A 23340-nucleotide genomic window follows, 5' to 3' on the forward strand; every position below is an offset into this window, starting at 1 on the left:
GTGCGCCCACGATGTATCCTCGTATCTGCCCTCATCACTATCTAGATGTACCGATCCATGCCGCTGCTGCTCTCTCTTGCTGTCCTATGTCTCATCCTCACTTGCATCACTGCCTTATCTGCATCATCTTCCTTCCTCTCCCGACCCATCTCATCGCATCGCATGCCCACCCTCGACCTCCTTCTCTCCCACCCTTTTGTGCCCCCGCATAGACCGCGCCTCGCCCCGCCCATCGATCGCCGATGGGCGCGGCGGCCCATGACCTGTGTCTCGCCCTTCACGATATTATTGCCCCACGACGTACGTCTGCTCACGACCGCCCCCGCGCCTGTGCGGCCAGGGGGACGAAAAGGAGCGCCCAGCGTGCTCCGTGTTACGTATCTGAATGCATGGCGGTTTTGCCGACTTCTACTTACCCCACGCTCTGTCCGACCCCCGCCGTTCTCTGTCACGGCCCCGCGTTCCGCGTGGACGTCGGACCGCGCGCTGTGCGCGGCTGCGAATGCGAAGTCGTGGGATTCATATGGCGCGTCAGCCGGCGCGTCACGTCCAAAATCGTCTCATTCGCGGGAAGCGCGTCGAATCACCGAGCGTGTGTAAGAGTCGTCGTGCGTTATATTCAAGTGGAGGGTTCGTGTATGTACGTCATAAAGGTCGTCAGCGTCGTAGGAACAAAGCATTCCGGAGGGGGGGGGGGTATCAGGGTATCGCCGAATACAACAAAACAAATACATCGCCCGCATTCAGTCCGTTTCTGGCAGCGCGGTCCGTACTTAAGGGTATCAAGAGAAGCAGGTGAAAAAGGCTGTGCGCCAGTGCGTCCAACGCCTGCGGACCGAGCCGAGCTCACCAAGCGAAGCGTGCTGTGGTGGGGCCCCAAGGCGTCAGTCACCACATGCGGCAGCCGGAAGGCGGCGACGGGTGTACGTACTCTGGAGGGGGACCCAGACCGAGGGCAGTGCCGCGAACCACTGGTAGTTCCAACCGGGGGAGTAGTAGCTTCCGTCCGTCGCGGAGCAGGAGCAGCCCGAGGACGGGCAGGACGAGCAGGCGCTCGAGGTCGACGAGGGCGCCGCGTACCGCCCCGCGAGGGGTTTGCTGGAGAAAGCGCTCGCGTGCCGGTCTTGGAAGTGGACGTGCCGCTCCGGGGGGCGAGGGACGTACATGTCCATGCTCTGGAGAGAAACGAAAGCGAGACACGCGTGAGCGGGCAGGGGTCTCGAGGAGCGGGCGGGGAACGGGTCGGCCCGAGACGTACGGACGCATACTGCCACAGCTTTCTCGCTGCGTCGTGGCATTCCTGAACCCAGTTCTCGGGAATCGCCATAGCGCTGCGCGAGATGGTGTCAGCCTCGGGCCGCGCTCGAGAGGGAACGGCGGCGGGGACGTACGCGTGGTGGAGCCGATCGTATTCGCGCACCTGCCAAGACGAGAGCCGGTCGCGCAGGATGCCCACGATCCGCGCCGCGCCGCCGAGGTAGCGCGCAGTGCGCGAGCGACGGGAGGAGCTGGTGGGGAGGTAGCCACAGATGGTAGGACGGTCGATAGAGTCCTTGATCTGCTGCACCCGCCGCATGTCGTAATTATAGAGCTTCGACATCGTAGATGTTGGTGTGTGGAACTGAGATGGCTGTGGAGAGAGGTGAGGGTGGAGGTCGCAGAGGTATGTGCCGCGTTCGTCGTTACACGAGGCATTTTATACGCCAGCCGTTCCCGCCACTGCCTGAGGAAGGTCGCTTCCAGTATGGCAAGGTAACATAAATGGACGACAGCGGGCGCAAGCGTTCAGAATACAAGGCTATGTAGTATGCGCCTCCGCGCACGGACTGACGTTGGTGAAGTGCCGCCACACGAGAGAAGGCACAAAGAAAGGTCGTTGAAGGAGGCGGCGGGGTAGCCAAGACAGGCAAGTCGGTGCGAGGGGAGTCCCGTCCAGTACCGCCCAGAGGCAGCTGCGAGTGCGCCCGCCGCCCACAAGCTGTACCCGGGATGGCATCTGGAGTGACAGACTTATGAAAGAACGAGACAGAGCCGCAGTGCGCCGGGATACTGGTGAGTCGGGTTGTACCCAGGATAGAGTAAAAGAGCGTGTCCTGGAGACAACAGACAAGGCAGGTAGGTGCACAGAATGAGATTGACTCCGCTCTGAAGGCGCAGTGCAACGGGGCTGACGGATTTGTATGGCCTGAGCGACGAACAAGCAGACAAGCAGGTACTTAGTGTGGAGGATGCTGAAGGATAGCGGCAAGAGGCAAAGAAGGCATCCGACTGCATCAATAAGTAGACAGATGGACTCCGGAGAGGACGGCCCGGGAGCCGACGATGAAATCGGCTTCTCGGCGAAGTTCTCGCTTCGACCACCCTGACCAGCAGCCTGCACTCAACGATGCGGCCGGATAAACGTTCAAGACGTACGTCTTACTCGAGCCAGTCGGCCGGGTAAACCGTAACGTTCGAGACCACAACTGACTGGGCGCTCTGGACGGGCGCCCTGTCCCCTGGGCGCCTCCTTGGCGGGCCTTCCACCAAAAGTATTACTTACTGCTCCGAGATTGTGCCTGTGGCTACTTCAGACGAATAGATTTACTTCGCACTGTTAATAAGCATACGAAAATTGGTAGTACATGAGGTCGAAATGACGTAAATGGGCCATGTAGGACACTCGAGCAGTATGCGCAACACCAGGCTCAGACGCTTACCGTCAATATTGGAGAGTTGTGCGGCTACCCCGACTCCCGAGAGCTTGGCCTCGAGTGCATCTTGGGGACGCGACGAGGCTATTTCGTGCATCGAGGACGAGGAATGCTCTCAGCCATGTTGATTGCCTTGATGATGTTAAGGTAGGCAACCGATCATCAGGAGGGTTCTTGCTCGAGCGTGGCACAGGAGTAGGGCTGAACTGTATGCATGCAGACGTATGGTGGAAGACATGACGCGCGGAAGAAAGTGAACGGGGTGTCGGTGAATGCAAGAAGCGTGGAGAATAGCGAGACAAAGAGAGAGGGGAGACGAACTCCCCAGTTTCTTCTGGACGGCCTCGCGCTCGCGCTGTTCATGGATGTCGCTCAAACGAAGGCGAGATGCATACAAAGTATATAAGTAGTGCTCACACCTGGAGGTCTGTGTCGATCATAGTGCCTCCATGTCCTCATCTTGGTACATTGTGAGGTGCATACGGGGAGGTCGAGGCCAGGAAGCGCGAGATCAGTCTACTCCCAGTTTCCCATGCTTCAATGCGTATTCCAGCAGCGTCCGATGAAGACATACCTATACACTGCACTCCCACTGAGTCAGGAACTGACTGGGGTTGGGAAATGGCTGCGAGGGCGAGTGATACTACATGAGATCAAAACCGTCGACACACGTGCCCTCTAACCATATATGGAAGCAAACGCGCGCGGAGTTGGACAAATTGCAATCAGTGCGGAGTTTGGACCGGCGAACCGGACAGTGGAGCCTCGGCAACTCCTTGGGCAAGTCCATCAGCCACCCTCTCATCTTCTGCACGACGTTCACCGCGAGCTCGCACTAAAGGTACCCTAGGTTACCGTTAGTCGCTGTCCTGACAGTATCCGTCAACCCCGGCCCCCACCGGCCTCGTCAAATACAGCTTATCTTGCATCCGGCCTTCTCTCTATATGCGTACCACTTATCCTGCTCCCACCCGCGTCTGTCACCCACACCCTCCGGGGGACACATCCCGAGCAGTCTCAGACCTTCTGAACACTGCGTTTCGGATAGAAGATGCATTGTGGCCAGCAATGCTCCTGCAGCTCCAGGGTCGCACTAGCCTGCTACGTCTGATCCTCAGCTGCCCGACGCCACCCACCCGAGATCCATCTCCGATCCGCGTTTGCATCACCCACGGCAAAAAAGTGGGAGTCTAGTCGCGCCTCAGCTTGGGTTCAGTATAATTACCACAAGGTCCTCTGCTCGCCGCCCTTCTCCTTCGTGTGTCCCCGCGCTGCGTGGCTGCCTCGCGCTCCTTCCCATACATACGTCCAGGCTCCCGCCGCGCGCGACACAATGGCACCTTCGAAGGAGAAAGCCGAGTTCGCCCCTGTCCAAGACACCTCCAGCGGCGCAGATATCGAGGAGCAGAATGGACTCAAACGGCAGATGAAGAACAGGCACATTGCTATGATCAGGTCAGCCCACTTTGTTCACGCTGATGCTCAAACACTTACCCGTCTGCCCCCCACACAGTATCGGAGGTGCGTAGACCAGCATTTTGCAGTCCACACGACTCCGGTAGGGCTGAGGCTGAAGCGACTCAGGTGTCATTGGCACTGGACTCTTCCTCGGGACGGCCTCCGCGCTGCACACGGGAGGGCCCATCGGCATGCTGCTTGCTTACATAGCAATTGGTTCCCTCTGCTACACCGTCATGGCAAGTCTCCTCCCGCGGCTTATCTCTACAGCTTCTCATTCCTCACGTACGTCAGATTTCGTTGGGAGAGATGGCTGCCTTCCTGCCCATTCCCGGAGGACATCTCACGTTCGCCGAGCGGTTCGTCGACCCGGCCTGGTCGTTCGCACTTGGGTGGCTCTACTGTAAGCGGCAGACCTACTGCCTAGCGTAGACCCCCGCCTCACATGCGATATCAGGGTATAACTGGACTCTCGTTCTCCCTGCAGAGCTCAGCGCCGCATCCGTCCTGATCGGTTATTGGTACGCTTCGCCAACATTGTCCGCACCGTATCTATCACTAATGACACTCGTGTTTGATAGGAATTCAGAGGTCAACCCCGCAGTATGGATAACTATGTGCCTTGTTGTTGTCCTCACAATCAACATGCTTGGTGCAGGTTCGTCGTCTGGACCACTGGACGAAATCTTCCGTCTAAATATGGGGTTTCTGTAGGGGCTTACGGTGAAGCCGAGTTCATCTTTGCTTCCATCAAGGTCGTCACCATTGTCGGGCTTCTCATCCTCGGCATCGTTATTGACCTTGGTGGAGGCCCGAGTCATGACCGCCTGGGTTTCCGCTACTGGAAGCACCCGGGACCTTTTGTTCAGTTCAACGGCATCGAGGGCGCGAAAGGCCGTTTCCTGGGCTGGTCCGCTGTGATGACTCAAGCGGCATTCTCGTTCATTGGAACCGAGGTGGTTGCGGTGAGTCCTCCACTGTTCCCACACATCGTTTACGCCGGTGCTCACGGGAAATGCTAGATCGCAGGCGCTGAGGTGAAGAACCCCCGTCGCAACATTCCGAAGGCTATCAAGCGCGTCTATATCCGCCTCCTTCTGTTCTACATTGGGGGCGTCACGATCATCGGGCTGCTCGTTCCGTCCGACGATGAGAGGCTCACGCTCGGCACTGGTACCGCCGCCGCCTCACCCTTCGTCATCGCCATCAGCAACGCCGGGATCAAGGGCCTCCCTTCGGTGAGCATGCTCAGATCTGTACGAGTAAGCCTTTGATTGACTCGCAACCCCCCATGCAGGTAATCAACGCAGTCATCCTTACGTCTGCCTGGTCGGCGGCAAATAGTGACTTGTACTCCAGTTCACGTGCTCTTTGTGAGTGTGGCGCTCGCGTTCGGTCGAGAACATACACTAACTCTTCGCCCACTCACGGACTAGACGGACTCGCGATCAACGGCAATGCGCCAAAGATCTTCACCAAAGTGACACGCCATGGCCTACCGTGGGTATCGCTCGTCTTCTGCGCCTCCTTCGCGTTCCTCGCGTATATGGGTGTCACTAGCGGCAGCGGTAAAGTTTTCGGCTGGTTTGCCAACATGTGAGTCAAATCGCGGGTACGAATTTACGCTGGCGTGCCGACACGACACGTTTTCAGCACCGCTGTGGCCGGATTGTCGAGTTGGTTTGGGATCTCCGTGACCTACATTCGGTTCTATCGCGGACTCAGGGCTCAAGGCATCGACCGGCGTTCGCTCCCATATAAGTCCCCCCTTCAGCCGTTCGCTGCGTGGTATGCCGCTATCGGGTGCCTGACAGTGGTCCTGGTGAGTTTCGCGCTTGTTTGGCTTCCCTGTGAAAGTGATGTCACAGACTATCCCGTTACAGATTAGCGGATGGACGGTGTTCCTGAAAGGGCATTGGGCACCAGACACCTTCGTCACAAACTACCTGGCGGTGGGGCTCTTCCCGGTCCTTTACTGCGGCATGAAAGTATACAGCCGAGCACCGCTCGTACCTTATGACCAGATGGACTTCGAAACTGGCCTTCAGGAAGTCCTCGATGCCTCGTAAGTCGGGGTGTATCATGTGGCGCAGACCGTGCCTCACGTTGTCCGCGTTTCCAGTCACGATGACCTGCCGCCAAGGAACTGGTTGGAACGCGTTTGGGGGAAGCTGGTAAGTATTGTTATTCGAGTACTCGGATCATCTACTCAGGCCTGACAATGCCGGTTCGTAGATGTGATCAACGGATCCCAGTACTCAATGTGTCTGCAAATGTCCCGCTTCCGGATCTTGCCAGGCTGTAAAAGTAGATGGTATCGTCGTTATCGTATCACTGAATAGATGTTATAGTTTGTAAAGTAAAGTTTGAGACCCGAGCCCCGGGTGAGGATATGTGTCAGTCGTGGTCGGAAGCTGGCAGCAAGTGCCACTCGGTCTTTGGAAGGACGGAAGACGCAGAGGACTGGAAGACGGCCTGGAGACGCCACCTGACGAGCGATCGATAGCGGGGCTGGATTGTGCCCAGGTGCTCACCGCACCCGCCGCTGCCCACAACTCTTCTCTGCCCTACGTCCAGCTGCCTTGCAGAATCTAATCAGCACATGGCTGCAGCACGATCCCCTTCCACGCCATCATCCAATGTTCTCATCTTGGATGGCGGCCTGGTAAGTGCCGCGCTACGAGCCTGCCACATAATACAGCTGAGAAGACCTCTCACACCGTGCCCTTGCTCAGGGCACCACCCTCGAAGATGTGTTCCACAGAAACATCTCCACCCCCTTGTGGTCGGCCAAGCCCGTCGACGAAGAGCCAGAGGTGATAATCGCCGTCCACCTCGCCTTCCTCGACGCCGGCGCGGACATTGTCCTCACCTCCACGTGCGTCTTCCCCTCTGCGACCGCGTTGAAGCCCAACGACCCCGCTATCCCCGCAGGTACCAGTGCGCGTTCAACACCTTCGACCGCGCCGGCTACGCGCGCGCGGACGCCGAGCGCATCATGCTCGAGTCCGTCCGCCTCGCGCTCGAAGCCCGGCGGCGCTTCCTCGCACGCGGCTCCGGCAACAACGGCGCGCGCACGCCGCCACGCGTCGCGATCTCGCTCGGCCCCTACGGCGCGACGCTCTACCCAGCGCAGGAGTTCGACGGCTTCTATCCGCCGCCCTACGGGCCTGGCGCGAGGGACGGCGCGGACAAGACAAACGCCTTCCCACTGGACACCGACGCCGGGCGCGCGCAGGAGGCGGCGGCGGTCGACGCCCTCGCCGCCTTCCACCTCGAGCGGCTCGTGGTGTTCGCAGGCGACGCGGAGGTGTGGGGCGCAGTCGACTACCTCGCGTTCGAAACCGTCCCACTCGTCCGGGAGGTGCGCGCGATCCGGCGCGCGGTTGCGCGGCTGTACGAGATGAAGCCCGGCTTAGCGGCGAAGCCGTGGTGGATCAGCACCGTGCATCCGGACGGGCACTCGCCCGAGAAGAGGGCCGACGCCCGGGGCGGGTGGGTAACCGCGACGGAGGTGGCAGAGAGCGTGCTGCTCGGAGACGACGAGGACGAAGCGACTCCATGGGCGTTCGGTGTCAACTGCACCGCCCTCGAGTCCCTTCCGCATATCTTGAAGGACGCGGGAGGCGTTGCAAAGCGGTTTGCGGAGCTGCACGGTCGGCAGCCATGGCTAGTGATGCACCCGAATCGGGGAGACGTCTACATCCCAGAGACGCAGTCGTGGAAGGGGACAAGCAGAGAAGGTACCCCGTGGGCCAAAGACGTCGGCGACATCGGCAGGGTAGCACTACAATCCGGCTGCTGGGAGGGGATCGTGGTTGGAGGGTGTTGCAAAACAGGTCCGGACGAGATTGCTGGATTGAAGCAGCATCGGTTCATTCTGTAGTCCTATGAAACCGGCCCCTGTGGGCGCACACTTCTAAAGACGTCTTTCTTCCCAAGAGACGCGATCACAAGACGAGGAAGGAGTTAGCAATATGCGCGCTCCCGGGGTTGCGCGGAATGTAGGGTGGCTGATTATGACGCGATCACGTGAGACGGAGGACGCGAAGGGCGTCTACGCCATGCGTGGGCGCTTTGGTTCGAATTCAGGCGGCTGGGCGTCTTCCGGCATCGACATTTCTCTCCACCACCTCCCCCCTCCCGTCTGCCAGCCACCATGGCCTCCCCACTCGAACAGTACGAACCTGGAGATGTCATTGGGAATGGCTCGTTTGGAATCATCCGCAAGGTCCGTCGGACAGCTGACAGTCTCGTGAGTACTCCGTCACATCCGCTGTGCTGCCTGTTGTTCAATTGGGGGCCCCTGGGGCGCACAGACGTTTGCCCGCAAGGAACTCAACTTTGAGCGCATGTCTGAGCGGGATCGGAAGCAGATCGTGGCCGAAGTGTGAGTTGTCTGCTGCTCTCCCGAACCGCCTGTGCCAACCCAATGCCGCTCCCCCAGAAATATCCTTAAGGACCTCCATCATGAACACATTGTACGCTACCACGACCGCTATGTTGACCGCGACGCCGGAATTCTTTACATCCTCATGGAGTACTGCGGAGGCGGCGACCTCTCCTCCGTCATCAAACAAGCCCAGCGACACAACCGCCTCATCCCCGAAGACACTGTCTGGAACTATTTCATGCAACTCCTCCTCGCCCTCAACTATTGCCACCACCCCAACAATGCCCATGGCCGGACAAGTAGTGTGGGGATCGAGTGTGATAACAAGGACCGGCGAGCGCAAATTCTTCATCGAGACCTGAAGCCTGATAATGGTGAGTCGTCGGGTTTTTGTTGCTTCATGCGTCCGCGGTCCGCGTTTCTGCTATTCGGTTTCTAATTTCGACCATTCTCTTCAACCGCCGATAGTATTCCTGGACGAGAACAATAACGTAAAGCTCGGCGATTTCGGCCTCTCAAAAGCCCTCTCACAAGCAAGCTTTGCGAACACTTATGTTGGAGTACGCTCGATCCACAGTCTTTCTGTTATTCGTCTCTGATATCACATAGACTCCCTACTACATGTCCCCCGAGCTCATGCAAGAGAAAGCATACGACTCCAAGTCGGACATCTGGTCATTAGGGTGTCTGATCTACGAGCTCTGCGCGTTGAAGCCGCCATTCCACGAGGCGAAGACGCATGCGGAACTCAGTATCCTCATCCGGTCCGTATCTTTGTTGAGTGCTCAGCCTGTCGATGCTCACGTTGGCGAATCCTGTAGCAATGGACGGATACCTCCACTGCCCAAGGGGTACAGCCCAGCAATGACTGCGGTCATTAAGCAGATGCTCAACCTCAACGTAGGTGGCTTTCTATGTCATGAGGTATAGTCCACGTGCTGACGAACGCCAGCCTGCTATGCGTCCGTCTGCGAGCCAACTCCTCCAACATGAGCGCATCGATCTTGCCAACAAGGTCTTTGAGACCCAAAAGATGTAAGTGCAGCAGCTCCGCCCGTCAGCTTCCAACGCTCAACATGCTGGCAGGCTGAACACGGTCAAGGCGCACAAGAGCGGCCTTCTCTCCAAGGAACGCGACCTTGCCGCAAAGGAGGCACTTCTTGCTGAACGCGAGGCGAAGATGGTCGCAGTCATCGCACAGAAGGATGAAGAGCTTGTCAGCCTGCGCAACGTCATCGCGAACGCGGAAACCACGTTGCACCAGCGCATCCGGGCCGCCATCGTTCGGCGAGAGGAAGAGCTCCGCGCAATGGCGGTGAAGAAGGAGGAGGAGGTCGCCTCGCGGATGGCGCTGCGCGAGCAGGAGATCATGGAGGCCGTCCGGCGCCGCGAAGAGGAGATGTCACGTATGTGGACGGAGTGGGAGCGACAGACGAGGGAGGGCATGGCACGCGCTGTCGAGGAGCGCATGCAATGGGTCCAAGAGCGTGCGGACGAGCTCGAGCGGGAACGGGAGCGGCTCGCGACCGTAGGGCGCGAGCTTGAGGCGCGCAAGGCAGCTGACGCTGTTCCAGCCAACGAGCGGAGGACAAGATCGAAGAACCCGCTTGAGGAGGTTAAGAATATCATGGCCCCGTTGAGCCAGCTGGCGGACTCGCCAGAGACCGTCAAGAGTGGACCTCGGCCGTGCAAGCTCCCGGTGTTCGAGACGCCAATACCCACAAAGTCCCTTAACCTCAACCTGGACGCGCCGCCGCCGTCGGCGATGAAGGGTGTCATCTTGACCGCAACCGGGGAGCCCGTCGCGACACCATCTCCGGCCGAGCTCGCGAAGCTGTTCGTGGACACCCCGAAGGTGGACCTCAAATTCGCGAAGATCTTCGACTTTGACGCGGAGGCGAGCGACACCGATGGCGAGCTCGACGAGGACGGGTACGAAACGGACACGCGTCCTAGCGCAAGCCAGCGTCACGAGCGGCGGAGGAGCGGAAGCCTGAAGAGCGACGGCGAACATACACCCAAGCAGTCGACGTTCCCCCTCCCGACATCGTCCTCGTCGGGCTCGGGCTCAAGCTCAGGCTCGACACTCGCTCCCCCGGCGAGGCCCACGAGGCTCCGGCGCCCGTCGATCCGCGCTGCGTCGTCCTCGGCAGCCCTTCAAGCACGGTCGGCCACTGTTGCTGCATCCTCCGAGGCCGGCCCCTCGTCGGCGCCCACCGCGCGCGCGAAGTTGCAACGCGCGGCGTCGACTTCGGCCGCCTTCTCGGCCGCCCCGACGTCCGCTGCCGTGGCAGCGGCGACAGCGCTGGGCAAGGCGCCCGCGCCGCAGTACGACCTGGACGACGTGGAGAACCTACCGAGCCCGTTCGTGAAGAAGGTGGAGGAGCGTGCGATGAAGGCGGAGGTGACGAGCAAGCCGGCGCGGGCAGGGCCGCGGAAGAGCGCGACTGCGACGTTACGGGCGGTGGCCGCGTTGAACTCGGCGAAGGCGAGTTCGCGGGCGGCGTCGGCGGGTGTGGGCTCGAGCGGGACGGTGCGGTCGTCGGTCGCAAAGGCGCGAATGGCGAGCGAGGAGGCGCGGCAGGCGTTGCAGGGCCGGGCGCGGTCGTGACGAGGGATCCCGGACGACGATGTTTTTTTCCCCTTGCTATTCTCTTACTTGGATATTATTCCACCTGGCCCCACGCTGTGTACGGGGCATGTGACGCGGAGTAGGGACCGAAGCGTATGCAGACTTGCCTCCAGCCGTGGTGCAGCAGCATGGACGCCTGCCGGTCGAAGCGGACCGAAGTGGCGGCGGGTGGCGCGGGCGGGAAGGGCGGCGCACATGGTGGACGGAGCACGTTGCTCGCCCTCCTCCGCCCGCCCGCCGACTAGCACCGCGCGCGCACCCGATCGATATGCCCATCGAGCTCATCAGGAAGCCGAGCGAGCATATGCGCCCCCGCGCCTCAGGGCCATCTGCCTTTTGACTTTGAGTCTAGGGCACAAAATCAACAGGCCTCTACAGTTTTGCAGCCCGCCCCCCAGTGCATCCTTCCTCGCGCACGTCCTCCCTTCCTCGTCGACCCCCACCTCTACCCAGGTACCGCGCCCGGCCCTTCTTCCCGCACCGAAGCCAGGACCATGCGTACGCGCCTGTCGGCTCCCTCTTCCTCGCGCACGCGACTCACAGGCCCTCGTCCCAGGTCTCATCATCCGCGACAACGCGACCGCCGTGGGCGAGTACATCGGGAACTACATCTGCAAGCGGTCAGTCCTCCTCTCCTCCCATCTGCCGGGCCGCGCGATAGAGCGGGACTGACGCGGGCGGGCAGGATCAACGACTTCAAGCCGACCGCGGAGCGGCCGTTCGTGCTCGGGCTTCCGACGGGCTCGTCCCCGATCCCGACCTACAAGCACCTCATCACCCTCGTCAAGGACGGGAAGCTCTCGTGCGTTCTCCCCGCGCCCTCTCCAGCCGCGCGCTGAGCTCACGCGCGCCGCAGGTTCAAACATGTCATCACCTTCAACATGGACGAGTACGTCGGCCTCGCCGAGGACCACCCCGAGTCCTACCACACCTTCATGTTCCGCGAGTTCTTCTCCCATGGTGCGTTCTCAATTCAGCGCGTGCGATAGACTTCACGCCTGACACTCACTACGATCGCGCGCGGGCAGTCGACATCCCGCCGTCGCAGGTGAACATCCTGAACGGGAACGCGAAGGACCTCATCAAGGAGTGCAAGGCGTACGAGGAGAAAATCAAGGCCCACGGCGGCATTGAGCTCTTCCTCGGCGGCATCGGCGAGGACGGCCACATCGCGTTCAACGAGCCCGGTGAGTGCAACTCTCCTCTCCATCCCTCGCGCATGGACGGTGGTCTCACTGCGCCCCCCCCCCTCTCTCTCTCTCCTCACGCGCAGGCTCGTCGCTCGCGTCGCGCACCCGCATCAAGACGCTCGCCTACGACACCATCCTCGCCAACGCCCGCTTCTTCAACAACGACATCGCGCTCGTGCCCCGCATGGCGCTCACCGTCGGCGTCGGCACCGTGCTCGACTCCCGCGAGGTCGTCGTCGTCGTCACCGGCCAGCGCAAGGCCCTCGCGCTCTCCAAGGCGATCGAGGAGGGCGTCAACCACCTCTGGACGCTCTCCGCCCTCCAGATGCACCCCTGGGCACTCATCGTCGTCGACGAGGACGCCACCGCCGAGCTCCACGTCAAGACCGTCAAGTACTTCAAGTCCATCGAGCGTGTACAGGACGAGGTGGAGGCCATGCACGAGGCTCTCAAGAGCGAGCCCGTCGGTAGCATGGACTGAGTACCGACAGAAAATGGTCCTCGGCGGAGTAGAAGATCTGGCCCTGTACTTGTAGACTTGACTTATTGACGGCGATCTTGGTGCTCTCCAACAGAAAAGACAGCATCTGTATCTCGTGTGATGGCTTCTCACGCCGTCCATTGCGTGTTCGTAGTACAATGAGATATACAGGACGAGCTCGGGAGCGAAAGCAAGCAAGTTGTGTTCGTCATACGCTGTACATGATTTTTGCATCAATAAAAAGGCGTGAGGGTGGGCATGTCGTAGACATAAGCTCCCGAATACAGCACAACACTGCCAGACGGCGACAAATGGTGGTGTCAGTCCACGAGGACCCGCGACTCGACCCTTCACTCCCAGCCACTCGTGCCGGCGGGCTCTGCCCCCCAGCCAGCCGCCGCAGGCTCTGCTGACCAGTCGGTGGGGCCACCAGCGGCGGGCTCCGCGGACCAGTCGAGACCACCTGTTGCATAGCATGTTGTTGAGCGGATAGACGGACGCATATATACAAGAGCACGCACCCTCGCCGGCAACAAGACCAGGGTTGATGCCACCCGCGACAGGCGCAGAGGTGACATCCCAATCAACAGCAGGCGGCTCAACCTGCTCACCAGCAGCAGCCGCGACCTTCGCAGCGGCCTCCTCTTGCTGCTGTTTCTCAACCTCCTCGGGATCACGGTAGAAGAACATGTCGACCATAACATTCCAGCCGTCCGAGGTGCGGGGGATCGTGCCGCGGAGGCGGAGGACCTCACGGGCAAGGAGCCACCACGCAAGACCAACCGAGTTCCGGGCCTTGTTGTTGATGGGGATCGCGACGTCAACGAACTTGAGGGGCGCGTCGGTGTCGCAGAAGGCAATGACGGGAATGTTGACGTATGACGCCTCGCGGATCGCCTGGTGGTCGACACGCGGGTCGGTGACGATGATCAGGCGAGGCTCCTTGAAGGAGCGGGTGATGTAGTTGGTGAAACTACCGGGCGTGAAACGGCCGGCGATCGCCTGCGCGCCGGTGTTGGCAGCGAACTTGAGGACGGCACGGTGACCGTATGGGCGGGCGGAGATAACACAGACGTCGTTTGGGTTCTCAATGGCGGCGATGATACGGGCAGCCAAGACAAGCTTCTCCCAGGTCTTGCCAATGTTGATGATGTGAACACCTGAGGAGTGCGGGGGAAGGGTCTGAGAGCCGCGCTCTCAACGGGATGGGTGTAAGGACACTGACCGTCGTTCCGCCGCTTCCAGACGTAAGAAAGCATCTGCTTGTCGCAGTTCTTCGACCCAATGTGCGACTGGGCCGCGAGAAGGAGCTGGATCTCCTCGTCGGTGGCACTGAGAACGGAGGGGAGTTTTGACGACATGGTGGACCTAGAGGGAAGCGATCAACATCCAAACGGCCGGTCCGCCATCCAACCCATTGCCGTGCTCCAATCCACCCGTTATTCAGCCAACGCACAGGATAGACAGACGTACCGCTGTGGGTTTGTTTTGAGGCGTCGGGCGTTGGCGACGAGCGGGCTTCCGGGCGATGCGTGGACGACGCGGTATACGGCGACCACCTCCACAGCAGATTCTGGCAGGGCCCCCGGCATCTGCCGGGTCTCCGTTCCGGGGTCCCACCTCAACAACACTTCAGCGCCTCCATTCATCCTGTGGGTTTAACCTTTTCCCCGAATGTCTTTGAGCAGGAGCGCACGTATACAACGGAGTATAATTTCGAGCGGCGGAATGGTCCACAGAAATCCATGTAGTGGATGTCCGAGCGAACAAGTTGATAACAGTGGATGGGTCAAGATAACAATAGACGAGTTACGCGGACGGCGAGAGTTGGGTATTTTCATGGACTGCATAGGGTAGAACGAAGTACAGTGTTGCAATCAGGTCTCTTCCAACCTCGTCACGCACGATGTCGTACAAACAGTACTAGTCAGATGCATGCTGTAGACGGGGACGTAACACGTAGGCGAACTGCACGAGCTGTCCTGAACACGGTCAAGTTGTATTAAAGCAAGAGAGCATGGGTATATATCGGGCAGAGCGTGCAGAGCATGTGTTTGTGGAATTCCGTCGACGAGTGGTATAACATACCTATCGACACACCCCACGATAGCGTGCGGAATGTATGAGGCGAAAAGGAGCGCACGCGCAGGAGCGAGATCATTGGGTATTCGTACGTGAACGCGTCCGTACTTCGCAAACACCACACTACCTTGAGGGTTAGCAGACCTGCCGCAGTGCGCTCCGAGATGCTCACCTCCGGCGGACAGTGGCCGACGGTAAGGACCGCAGCGGGATATGGCTTGTTGAAGAGGAAGCTGCGCGCGGCCTCGTCGCCGAAAACGCGGCTGTGGCGAAGTACGAAATCCTCGACCTCGGAGGCGTGCTCGGGATGTAGACGGGCGAGAACGCGAGTGACCCACGTGCGAGAGTTCAAGTTCGCGGCGCGATTTTGGAGCGCGCTTGGTGAGCTCCGCGGGATAGCCGCGTTGCATGCATCGTGGAGCGCGGCGGCTTCAATGGAGGGGGGCCACGCGGGGACCTTGAAGTAGCCGAGCACCTGCTGGCGCTTTACGCGGGGATCGGACGGCGGGAGGGTAGAGAGGGTGAAGGCCATGTAGCCCTCGGGCCCGTGAGGATTCGAGGTGGTGGCAGCCCAGTGGTGGCCGGTCGCGGCGCCATCGCGATCGACGTGAATGAGAGACCAGTGAAAGCTGTTGGTGAGCGCGACGGTGGCTATGTAGAGGCCGTCGGGGTCGAGGGGGGTAGTGAGCGCGGTGTGCGGCATGCCTTTGTTCAGGCTTGGGGGTGAGCGACTGGCGTCTGATATGCCAAAGCGTGCGGTCATGAGCGGGGGCAGGGTGCTGAGCAAGAGCGCGTACGCTGGGGGCCTCTCCGGCGTGCGTGATGAGAGAGCAACCAACAGCGCAGGATGCAAGAGCTCAGAAGGGCCGCATACAGGCGAGAGAGAGGGGGGGAAGACGAAGGCGCGGACGCCTGATGGATCCTCGGATCGATGCCCCCCGGCAGGGCGCGGCTGCAGCTGGAGCAGAATGTGCCCTTGCATGTTGTCCGCGTGAAGGCCGCGTGCGAGAGCCTGCCCACCGTGTCCGCGCCAAGCTGGCGAGCGTCCCGCTGCGAGCATCGTTCGTTGACCCCCGCGATGACGGTCCCATGGCGCACTTACGAGATCGAGAGGAGAATGCAGACGACGCACCGTGCTCCCACGAGAGGAAGTCGCCGAACGGACGCAATCGGCGCCCGGTTAGACTCGCAGAGCCCAAGCGGCGTGGTCTCGTTGCAATCGAAACAAGGAAGAAACAGCCGCAGCAGATATCCAGACGAGTGGCGAGAGCAGAGACGCGAACTTGGGCGCTCCGCCCGCGAACGCTCGCGCACGACGTCAAGTCCTCCACGCGCGGTCCTCCAGCGGTCCTCCCACCAGACCCCACGTCTCGTCGCTCCTCTGTCGTGATGGCATCGTTCCTTTCCGCGGTCCCAATACCGTCCTCCCACGTCCTCGGTGCGTAGCTGCGCATGTGCTCGAGAATGTGCCTCGCGCTGACCGCTTTTCCCAATCAGTCACCGACTATCCCAAGCTCGCGCTTTTTGTGTTTGCGATCGGGAGCTTCACCGTCGCTAGGTTCGCACTCAAGACCCTCTTCGTTCTCCTCCAGACATTCGTCGTCTCAGGCAAGAACGTGCGTGTCTCTTGCATGATATCAACGCGCGCGGCCTGACGTGTCGTCCTCCAGCTCAAGAAATATGGTGCTGGCAAGGGAGCTTGGGCAGGTGAGTCTCTGGTTTCTCTCGGCGCGTTCTATGTGCTCATCATGCGCACATAGTCGTAACGGGGGCTTCTGAGGGTATTGGCCGCGAGTACGCTCTTCAGCTTGCGAAAAAAGGCTTCAATGTCGTCGTGTCTGCGAGGAACGCGCCAGCTCTCGCTTCCTTGGTCACAGAGATCGGTATGTGTACCATAAGATCACCACACAGACTGGTTTTAACCGTACAAATAGAGGGGCTGTCCTCAGGTGACAAGAAGGTGCAAGCAAAGGCTGTAGTCATGGATTTCTCCAAAGTCGATGATGCCACTCAATGGCGAAAGTTCAGGGCGGAGCTTTCTGGTCTTGACATCGGCGTACTCAGTGAGTGGCATGTATTTCATACACCCCACCCTTTCATCTCTAGTGAAGTATATGCTGCTGCTTCATGTGCTGACATAACTGGGAAGTTAACAATGCTGGCAAGTCCTACCAGTACCCTGAGGACTTGAGCGCATGTGCCGAAAAAGACATGGAAGACATTGTTACCATCAACGTCACCTCCCTCGTCCGCATTACCCGCATGATTCTCCCCGGTATGGTTGAGAAGTGAGTATCATCTCGGCATGTTCTCCTTGTGACGCTCATTCTCTTTTGCAGAAAGCGCGGGTTGATCATCAACATGGGGTCGTTCTCTGGCACAGGTGTTGCATCTCCCATGCTTAGTACCTACGCGGGCACAAAGGCCTTCCTTTCCTCCTTCACCGGTTCTCTCAACGAAGAGGTCTGCGGCATGGGCGTCGACGTCGAATGCGTCAACACCTACTTCGTTGTCTCAAACATGTCGAAGATCCGTCGTGCGAGCGCTCTCATTCCCACTCCCAAAGCGTTTGTCGGAAGCGTCCTTTCCAAGATTGCCCTCCCATGCGGTGCACTCTGGACCAAGCGTCCAGGAGTCGTTACGCCCTACTGGAGTCATGCTCTTCTCGACTATGTCATGGTATGCCCTCGCACGAGAACCGAGTACAGCCTAATGACCGCACCATATCTAGCACATGATTGGCTGGAACATGCTCTATGTCCGCTACACTCACTCTCTCCACAAAGATATCCGCCGCCGTGCCCTTCGCAAACTCGAGCGTGAAGCCAAAAAGCAGTGAACCTCAGCGTTCTTACCCCCGGGATTATACTATGCATACATTCGACTAATATTGTTGTAATGGATGTTCCGCTAAAGACTATCCTAACACGATCACTACCTTATCGTGCAGAGGAACCTTTATGATCATGGACCTTGATAATATCATAAGACTGTCTGACGTCCTGATTCCTCGACAGGTGGGTGCTTGTTACTCCCAAAAATCGCTCGTGGGTGTGTTATATAGACTGACCAATATTCATGGCAGCTTGTTTCATGAAGATGCTCCTAATGTCTTCATTGACCGGTTGGTAAGGGCTGCCGACGAAAGTTACGAGCGAACCCTCCTACTGCGACCGCAGAAGAGGGTTTGCTCCACGCTTTGTCTAGCGTTCTCTCCAGCTCCACCCAAAGCCTGAACTGTTCCGATGTGCTTTTTGATTGCTGATCTACTTACCCCGGTATTCGGGGCTCAGCGTTCAAGAAGCGCTCTTTCCCGACTCACTGGCTGGAGTGTGTTCCATTCATGCGTTAGCCACCCCTCCTCCGCATGCCAAACATAGCTGTTGTCCGCGCAGGACCACCATCCTGATCAGCGTGCGTACCTCTCACTTCAACCTACTTGACGTCGACCCTGCGAACACTCGTCATACTGACTTCCTGCTGGTTTCCTAAGTCGATTCATCGATGGTCATGCGGTATCGTCACCAGGCGTCCCGACGCGCGAAGTCGTGATCACAACACCACGAACAAGAAACTCAAAGCGGCGTGTTGCTCTTCTGCGTGACATCCGTCGCGGGTCAATATGCCATGCGGTTGGTGGATCCTGTGTTCAACACCCCGGTGCCTCTTGCCCAACTTTCCATTTCTGCCACCCTCGGCCTCGCGCACGCGTCCGAGGCCATCAAAACGTCTTCGACACCGAACCGCGCCAAGTCGAAGGGACGTGATACGCGTTCAACACACAAATCACGAGGGGGTCACACGGGAAGAGTCCATCATGTTGGTGCGGTCCGTGTTCATTCAGCGCCGGGAGGATTCTCGGAGCGCAGAGGGAGCGGCGGCCCGCGCGCGGAGCCTATGTGGACCCATAAGTACCCGAGAGGAGAGGGGAAGGGGACAGCGGAAGCAAGATGCAGCTCTTCGTCGCAGTCAGCTTTGCCTTTGCACTTGTTCGAGTCGCTCGGGGCGCGGCTCCCATTTGGGGTGAGTTGATCTTTGCTCAGTCATGTGGATTGTCAGTAGGTCTTGTGCTGATGCCGAACTGTGCCGTATTTTTGTAGCTCAGTGCGGTGGCATTGGCTGGATTGGCGAGACCGGTGAGTACGTATCCTACGTTGTAAAGCACAATTATGCTCAAGGACGATTCGACTTAGCTTGTGTTTCTGGTACAGCCTGTACCGTCATCAACCCCTACTACTCGTTTGTGATATTCCTTCAGTTTCTGTAATTGTTCACTTATACCTTGATGTAGTCAATGCCTTTCCGGTGCCGCATCCTCGAGCACCGCAGCCTCTCCTCCCTCGAGCACAGTCTCCTCATCCACCGCTTCTACTCCAGTTTCCACTGAAGCCCCCAGGGCGTGCGCGACTCCATCCTCCATCTCGGGCTACAACAACGCGAAGCTCCCTAACCCCTTCTTCTTCAACGACGGCACGGCGGTGCAGAGCGCAGAGGACTGGAAATGTCGGAGCGCGCAGATCACCGCGCTCGTGCAAGGCTACGAGGGTGGCGCAGTCATGCCCGCGCCGACCTCGCTCACCGCCACCTTCACCAAGTCTGGCACGACGGGCACGCTCGCTATCACCGCGAAGAACGGCGCGAACTCGATCACCTTCTCGCCCACAATCAAGTTCCCGTCCGGGACCGCGCCCGCCGCGGGCTGGCCGCTCATCATCGGGTACGGGGGCGGCAGCATCCCCATCCCTTCCAACGTACGCCTACATCCCTTGCTCCTGTATGTGCGCAGTGCTGACGCACACGACCGGGCGCACAGGTCGCAGTCATGACGTACTCGAACTCGGACATGGCCCAGCAGAACGACGCCACCAGCAGCCGCGGCGTCGGCCTCTTCTACAACCTCTTCGGCAAGAACGCGACCGCGTCCGCGATGACCGCCTGGGCCTGGGGCGTCTCGCGCATCATCGACGCGCTCGAGGCCACCCCGGCCGCGCAGATCAACACCGCGCGCATCGGCGTCACCGGCTGCTCCCGCAACGGCAAGGGCGCGCTCGTCGCCGGGGCGCTCGAGCCCCGCATCCGGCTCACGATCCCGCAGGAGTCCGGCTCCGGCGGCGACGCCTGCTGGCGCCTCTCGCTCTTCGAGCAGAACTCGGGCTCGGTCGTGCAGACGGCGACGGAGATCGTGACGGAGAACGTGTGGTTCAGCACGAACTTCAACAACTACGTCAACAGCCTCGACAGCCTCCCGTACGACCACCACCTCCTCGCCGCGATGGTCGCCCCCCGGCCGATGATCTCGTTCGAGAACACGGACTACGTCTGGCTCAGCCCGCTGAGCTCGTACGGGTGCATGTCCGCCGCGCACACCGTCTGGAGCGCGCTCGGCGTCCCGGACCTGCACGGGTTCGAGCAGGTGGGCGGGCATGCGCACTGCGCGTGGCCGTCGAGCCTGTCGCCGCAGCTGAACGCGTTCATCAGCCGCTTCCTGCTCGACCAGAGCGCGAACACGACCGGCATGTTCGCGTCCAACATGCTCTTCGGCAACGCGACCTGGACCCCGTCCCAGTGGATGGACTGGACGACGCCCACGCTCTCGGCGTTGGGACACGGTCCGTGGGTGAGTTTAGGCGGTGGTGGCGTTGATCTTTTGGCTGACCTGTTCCTGCAGCGCCCGCGCCCCTCGATTCACGAATGAGTGACTGAGACTCGGGGTGAAGGTGTGGTAACTGTGCTTTCAATGATCTATCTCGTCTGTCCCTCCCAACGAATGGCATACGTTACGCGCTCCGGTCGCACTAGCAGCCACCCGCAGACAGCCCATCCCTAAATTTCCTTCATCCGTGGTGGCACTCGCAGCACAGCCAAAGTGATGTCCCAGTCATAAATAACATCGCGTGGGTTTCCGTAGGAGAGAAATACAACATGTAGGCGTACACCAATACATGATTCGTCGTGACCGCCTCTGGGCGCCGCGCGCCCCGCCGTCTGTCTTTATACCATCTAATGCACGTATCTCACTACAGTATAGACGTCCCTGTCCTTCTCTCATCATCGCGGAGTGGCCGGTTGGCCGATGACGGGACCTATGATTGGGCCGCTGGCGGGCCGTACACGAGTCTCGCGTTGCCCGCGAAGACGGCGTCGATCGCGTCCTGCTCGACGCCAAGCTCTACGAAGCACTCGCGCGCGAGCTCATACCAGTCGCCCGCCTTACTCGCCTGGGACATGCCCGTTAGTGGCGCCGCGGGCGACGTGCCGAAGAGGATGCGCTGGAAGCCGAATGCCTCGACCGTCGGACCGACTGTACGCAAGGGCGGTTAGGGCATGGGATGACAGCAACAGAGGAAGTGGACGTACGGTACATCTTGATCCTGCGCCTCCACTCGAGAGCCTCGAAGTCGCCTGCGTATCCGCCCCTCTCACTAACCGCCGAAAGCGCCTCCTGCGATTCAGGCGGCGGGGGAGCGGGAGTGGGGGGCGTGGGGGCACCCCAAGCGGGAGGGAGGAAGTTGATGAAGAGGTTGGCGAAGAGGGAGAGGGAGGCTGTACGCGACTGGTAGTTGCGGTAGGTGGGGTGGGTGAGTAGCTTTACGATTGGGAGTGTAAGGTCGTCCGGAGGAGGGACAATGTTAGCTGTAATGCATAAGATACCAGTCAGCGTCCCGGTCCAGTTCGGAGAGAGAAACACGCTAGCGCAGAGGGGCTCAGGTGAAACGGGGTCGAACGAGTGCAACACCGCATAAGCGGATGTGCCTCTGCCCCCCCCCCCGGGCAAGCCTGATAGCGAAGTCTTAACTGCACCCATCACAAGCCTTCAAACAACGTATGGTGCGCAAATCACGGGATAAGACGTAGTGAGAAAGATACTCTGAGTAGCCGCTCCAACCGCCACCACAAATCCGTCAGAATAAAGGTCGTACTCACAAAGAATAATTTTGCCCTTAGCTTCCGCATCTGCAGTCGCCTTTGTGAGGAAGTCCTCAATCGCCTCCCATCCGTTCTCCTCCTCGAGTCCGCTTTGGACATCGATGTTGACCGTGAACTTCTGTTTGAGCGCCCATTCGAGTGCCGCAATCGCTTCGGAGGAGGTCTCGGTGAAAGTTGTGGTGAGGACGATCGCAGGCGTCGACGAGCTGCCGGATGCGAGGTAGGAAGGGGTGGTAGCGGGTACTCCGTCTTCAAGCTTGAACGGCACCGCGATTGCGACCACCGGGGTCGAGGACGAGTCTGAGGAGAGCCTGCGGGACGCGCGATAAGCGATGGTCCTCGATGAGCGCAACAGAGGCTCCTCAGCGCCTCGGCGCGCGTCCGCGCCACCTACGCTCTACGAGATCTACGCGAGCGAGAGCACCAGCAAGCGGGCGCGAAACGAGGCAGAGGGACGGAGGGATACTCACTCGGTAATAATCTTCTCGACATCTGTCGGCGCGGTAGCCTGGAGCGAGACAACGACGCCGCGAGTGCGGCCGCCGAGAGTTTGCCCGGCTTGCGCGGTCCATCCCGCGAGGTCGCCAGTGGGAGCGAGGACATGAGCATCCACGATCTCGAACGGCTGCATCGCGCTCGGGCTGGGTGCGCGGGGGAACTGGTCGGATATACCCGTGTTCGGGGGCGTGAATGCGGAGAGCGGGAGCGTCGGGAACGGCTTGGGGCCCTTGCGGCGCATGCCCACGCTGGGGGACTTGGGCGTCGGGGGGAGGGCTTCGGTGCTCATTGTGTGTGCCGCGGTTGGTGGTGGGAGTGAGCAGAAGAGGAAGGGGGCGAGGTGGCGGGACGGAGGAGAGGAGACGGGCAGTGGAGATTATATTCCTCGCGCTGCTTGATCCATCACAATCACCCATCAGCAGCGCTCAGAGTCTCCGCCGCCCCCGCTCGCGCTCCTCCTTCTCCCCCGTTCCTGCTCACATCGCCCCCCACGTCCACCCACAGCCACGTGCGAGACTGAGTGCGCGGGTGTACGCCCCCCTGATCTTCAGACCGTGCGCGCCGCGCGCAGAACCGCTTTCTCGTACTTGCACCAGGTCTTGTGTGGCGCATCTCAAAATGTGTGCGGCTCAGATGACGGTGAACGCGCACTGCGACTACGGACTGTCGGACTCCATGGCGATCTCGTCATCCTGTCCAGCTCGCCTTATGCTGCATTGCTTCCTTGTCTCTTCTCCGTTTCCTGATCCTTACTTCGGAGGTCGCACACCCGGGCACGTCCACCACGTAGCCTTTCTGTTCGCTCCTCCAGAAGAGCCGTCGGCTCAGAGGCTTCTAGCGCAGTCCCAGCTCATCATAGCGCACGCGCAAATGAACTCTCCCTCGTCGTCCCACATCTTGGAGCACCAAGCCAATTTCGGCTGCGCGGCTCCAAGTTGAGGCCTGAGGCCTGAGGTCCACCAGTGCTCTTCGTCCACTTCCATGCC

At 59.9% G+C, this 23340-nt stretch overlaps 10 protein-coding genes across 10 annotated transcripts; 6 read left to right on the forward strand and 4 right to left on the reverse strand.

Annotated features, from left to right (window-relative positions):
- Window positions 1–846: 846 nt before the first annotated feature.
- BXZ73DRAFT_98822 (uncharacterized protein) lies at window positions 847–1600 on the reverse strand (the record flags this gene model as incomplete). Its single annotated transcript, XM_048027805.1, has 4 exons — window positions 847–863; window positions 932–1175; window positions 1259–1331; window positions 1392–1600. The coding sequence occupies 4 exons, from the start codon at window positions 1598–1600 to the stop codon at window positions 847–849; spliced, it is 543 nt and encodes a 180-aa protein (XP_047880393.1).
- Window positions 1601–4119: 2519 nt separating this feature from the next.
- Window positions 4120–6220, forward strand: BXZ73DRAFT_42718 (amino acid permease; the record flags this gene model as incomplete). Its single annotated transcript, XM_048019010.1, has 11 exons — window positions 4120–4148; window positions 4270–4384; window positions 4446–4554; window positions 4609–4672; window positions 4733–4809; window positions 4866–5116; window positions 5174–5389; window positions 5449–5524; window positions 5588–5747; window positions 5805–5973; window positions 6035–6220. The coding sequence occupies 11 exons, from the start codon at window positions 4120–4122 to the stop codon at window positions 6218–6220; spliced, it is 1452 nt and encodes a 483-aa protein (XP_047880394.1).
- A 533-nt stretch (window positions 6221–6753) lies between these two features.
- Window positions 6754–8037, forward strand: BXZ73DRAFT_42594 (Homocysteine S-methyltransferase; the record flags this gene model as incomplete). Its single annotated transcript, XM_048018985.1, has 3 exons — window positions 6754–6816; window positions 6887–7029; window positions 7086–8037. The coding sequence occupies 3 exons, from the start codon at window positions 6754–6756 to the stop codon at window positions 8035–8037; spliced, it is 1158 nt and encodes a 385-aa protein (XP_047880395.1).
- A 273-nt stretch (window positions 8038–8310) lies between these two features.
- BXZ73DRAFT_42838 (kinase-like protein) lies at window positions 8311–11155 on the forward strand (the record flags this gene model as incomplete). Its single annotated transcript, XM_048019033.1, has 8 exons — window positions 8311–8406; window positions 8471–8541; window positions 8599–8918; window positions 9013–9104; window positions 9154–9308; window positions 9366–9444; window positions 9497–9579; window positions 9631–11155. The coding sequence occupies 8 exons, from the start codon at window positions 8311–8313 to the stop codon at window positions 11153–11155; spliced, it is 2421 nt and encodes an 806-aa protein (XP_047880396.1).
- A 216-nt stretch (window positions 11156–11371) lies between these two features.
- BXZ73DRAFT_42812 (uncharacterized protein) lies at window positions 11372–12847 on the forward strand (the record flags this gene model as incomplete). The annotated part of the gene is made up of 5 exons (XM_048019029.1): window positions 11372–11796; window positions 11862–11978; window positions 12033–12136; window positions 12205–12363; window positions 12450–12847. 5 exons carry the CDS (start codon window positions 11372–11374, stop codon window positions 12845–12847), a joined length of 1203 nt encoding a protein of 400 aa, XP_047880397.1.
- Window positions 12848–13197: 350 nt separating this feature from the next.
- On the reverse strand, window positions 13198–14208 carry BXZ73DRAFT_42843 (40S ribosomal protein S2; the record flags this gene model as incomplete). Its single annotated transcript, XM_048019035.1, has 3 exons — window positions 13198–13310; window positions 13369–14007; window positions 14073–14208. The coding sequence occupies 3 exons, from the start codon at window positions 14206–14208 to the stop codon at window positions 13198–13200; spliced, it is 888 nt and encodes a 295-aa protein (XP_047880398.1).
- A 911-nt stretch (window positions 14209–15119) lies between these two features.
- On the reverse strand, window positions 15120–15605 carry BXZ73DRAFT_7661 (uncharacterized protein; the record flags this gene model as incomplete). The annotated part of the gene is made up of 1 exon (XM_048022476.1): window positions 15120–15605. A coding segment is annotated over one exon (486 nt), but the record flags the coding sequence as incomplete, so codon positions are not given.
- Window positions 15606–16318: 713 nt separating this feature from the next.
- On the forward strand, window positions 16319–17768 carry BXZ73DRAFT_42745 (3-ketoacyl-CoA reductase; the record flags this gene model as incomplete). Its single annotated transcript, XM_048019017.1, has 8 exons — window positions 16319–16367; window positions 16427–16545; window positions 16600–16636; window positions 16690–16812; window positions 16864–16992; window positions 17079–17217; window positions 17269–17608; window positions 17661–17768. 8 exons carry the CDS (start codon window positions 16319–16321, stop codon window positions 17766–17768), a joined length of 1044 nt encoding a protein of 347 aa, XP_047880400.1.
- Window positions 17769–18879: 1111 nt separating this feature from the next.
- On the forward strand, window positions 18880–20624 carry BXZ73DRAFT_98827 (uncharacterized protein; the record flags this gene model as incomplete). Its single annotated transcript, XM_048027806.1, has 6 exons — window positions 18880–18952; window positions 19030–19065; window positions 19141–19168; window positions 19221–19680; window positions 19743–20546; window positions 20598–20624. 6 exons carry the CDS (start codon window positions 18880–18882, stop codon window positions 20622–20624), a joined length of 1428 nt encoding a protein of 475 aa, XP_047880401.1.
- A 388-nt stretch (window positions 20625–21012) lies between these two features.
- BXZ73DRAFT_88651 (uncharacterized protein) lies at window positions 21013–23031 on the reverse strand (the record flags this gene model as incomplete). The annotated part of the gene is made up of 6 exons (XM_048025031.1): window positions 21013–21230; window positions 21287–21311; window positions 21369–21562; window positions 21854–22167; window positions 22327–22630; window positions 23019–23031. The coding sequence occupies 6 exons, from the start codon at window positions 23029–23031 to the stop codon at window positions 21013–21015; spliced, it is 1068 nt and encodes a 355-aa protein (XP_047880402.1).
- Between the last annotated feature and the right edge of the window lie 309 nt (window positions 23032–23340).

The sequence above is a fragment of the Epithele typhae genome (genome assembly GCF_022376455.1).
Source record: "Epithele typhae strain CBS 203.58 chromosome Unknown BXZ73scaffold_9, whole genome shotgun sequence".
NCBI lineage: Eukaryota > Fungi > Basidiomycota > Agaricomycetes > Polyporales > Epitheliaceae > Epithele > Epithele typhae.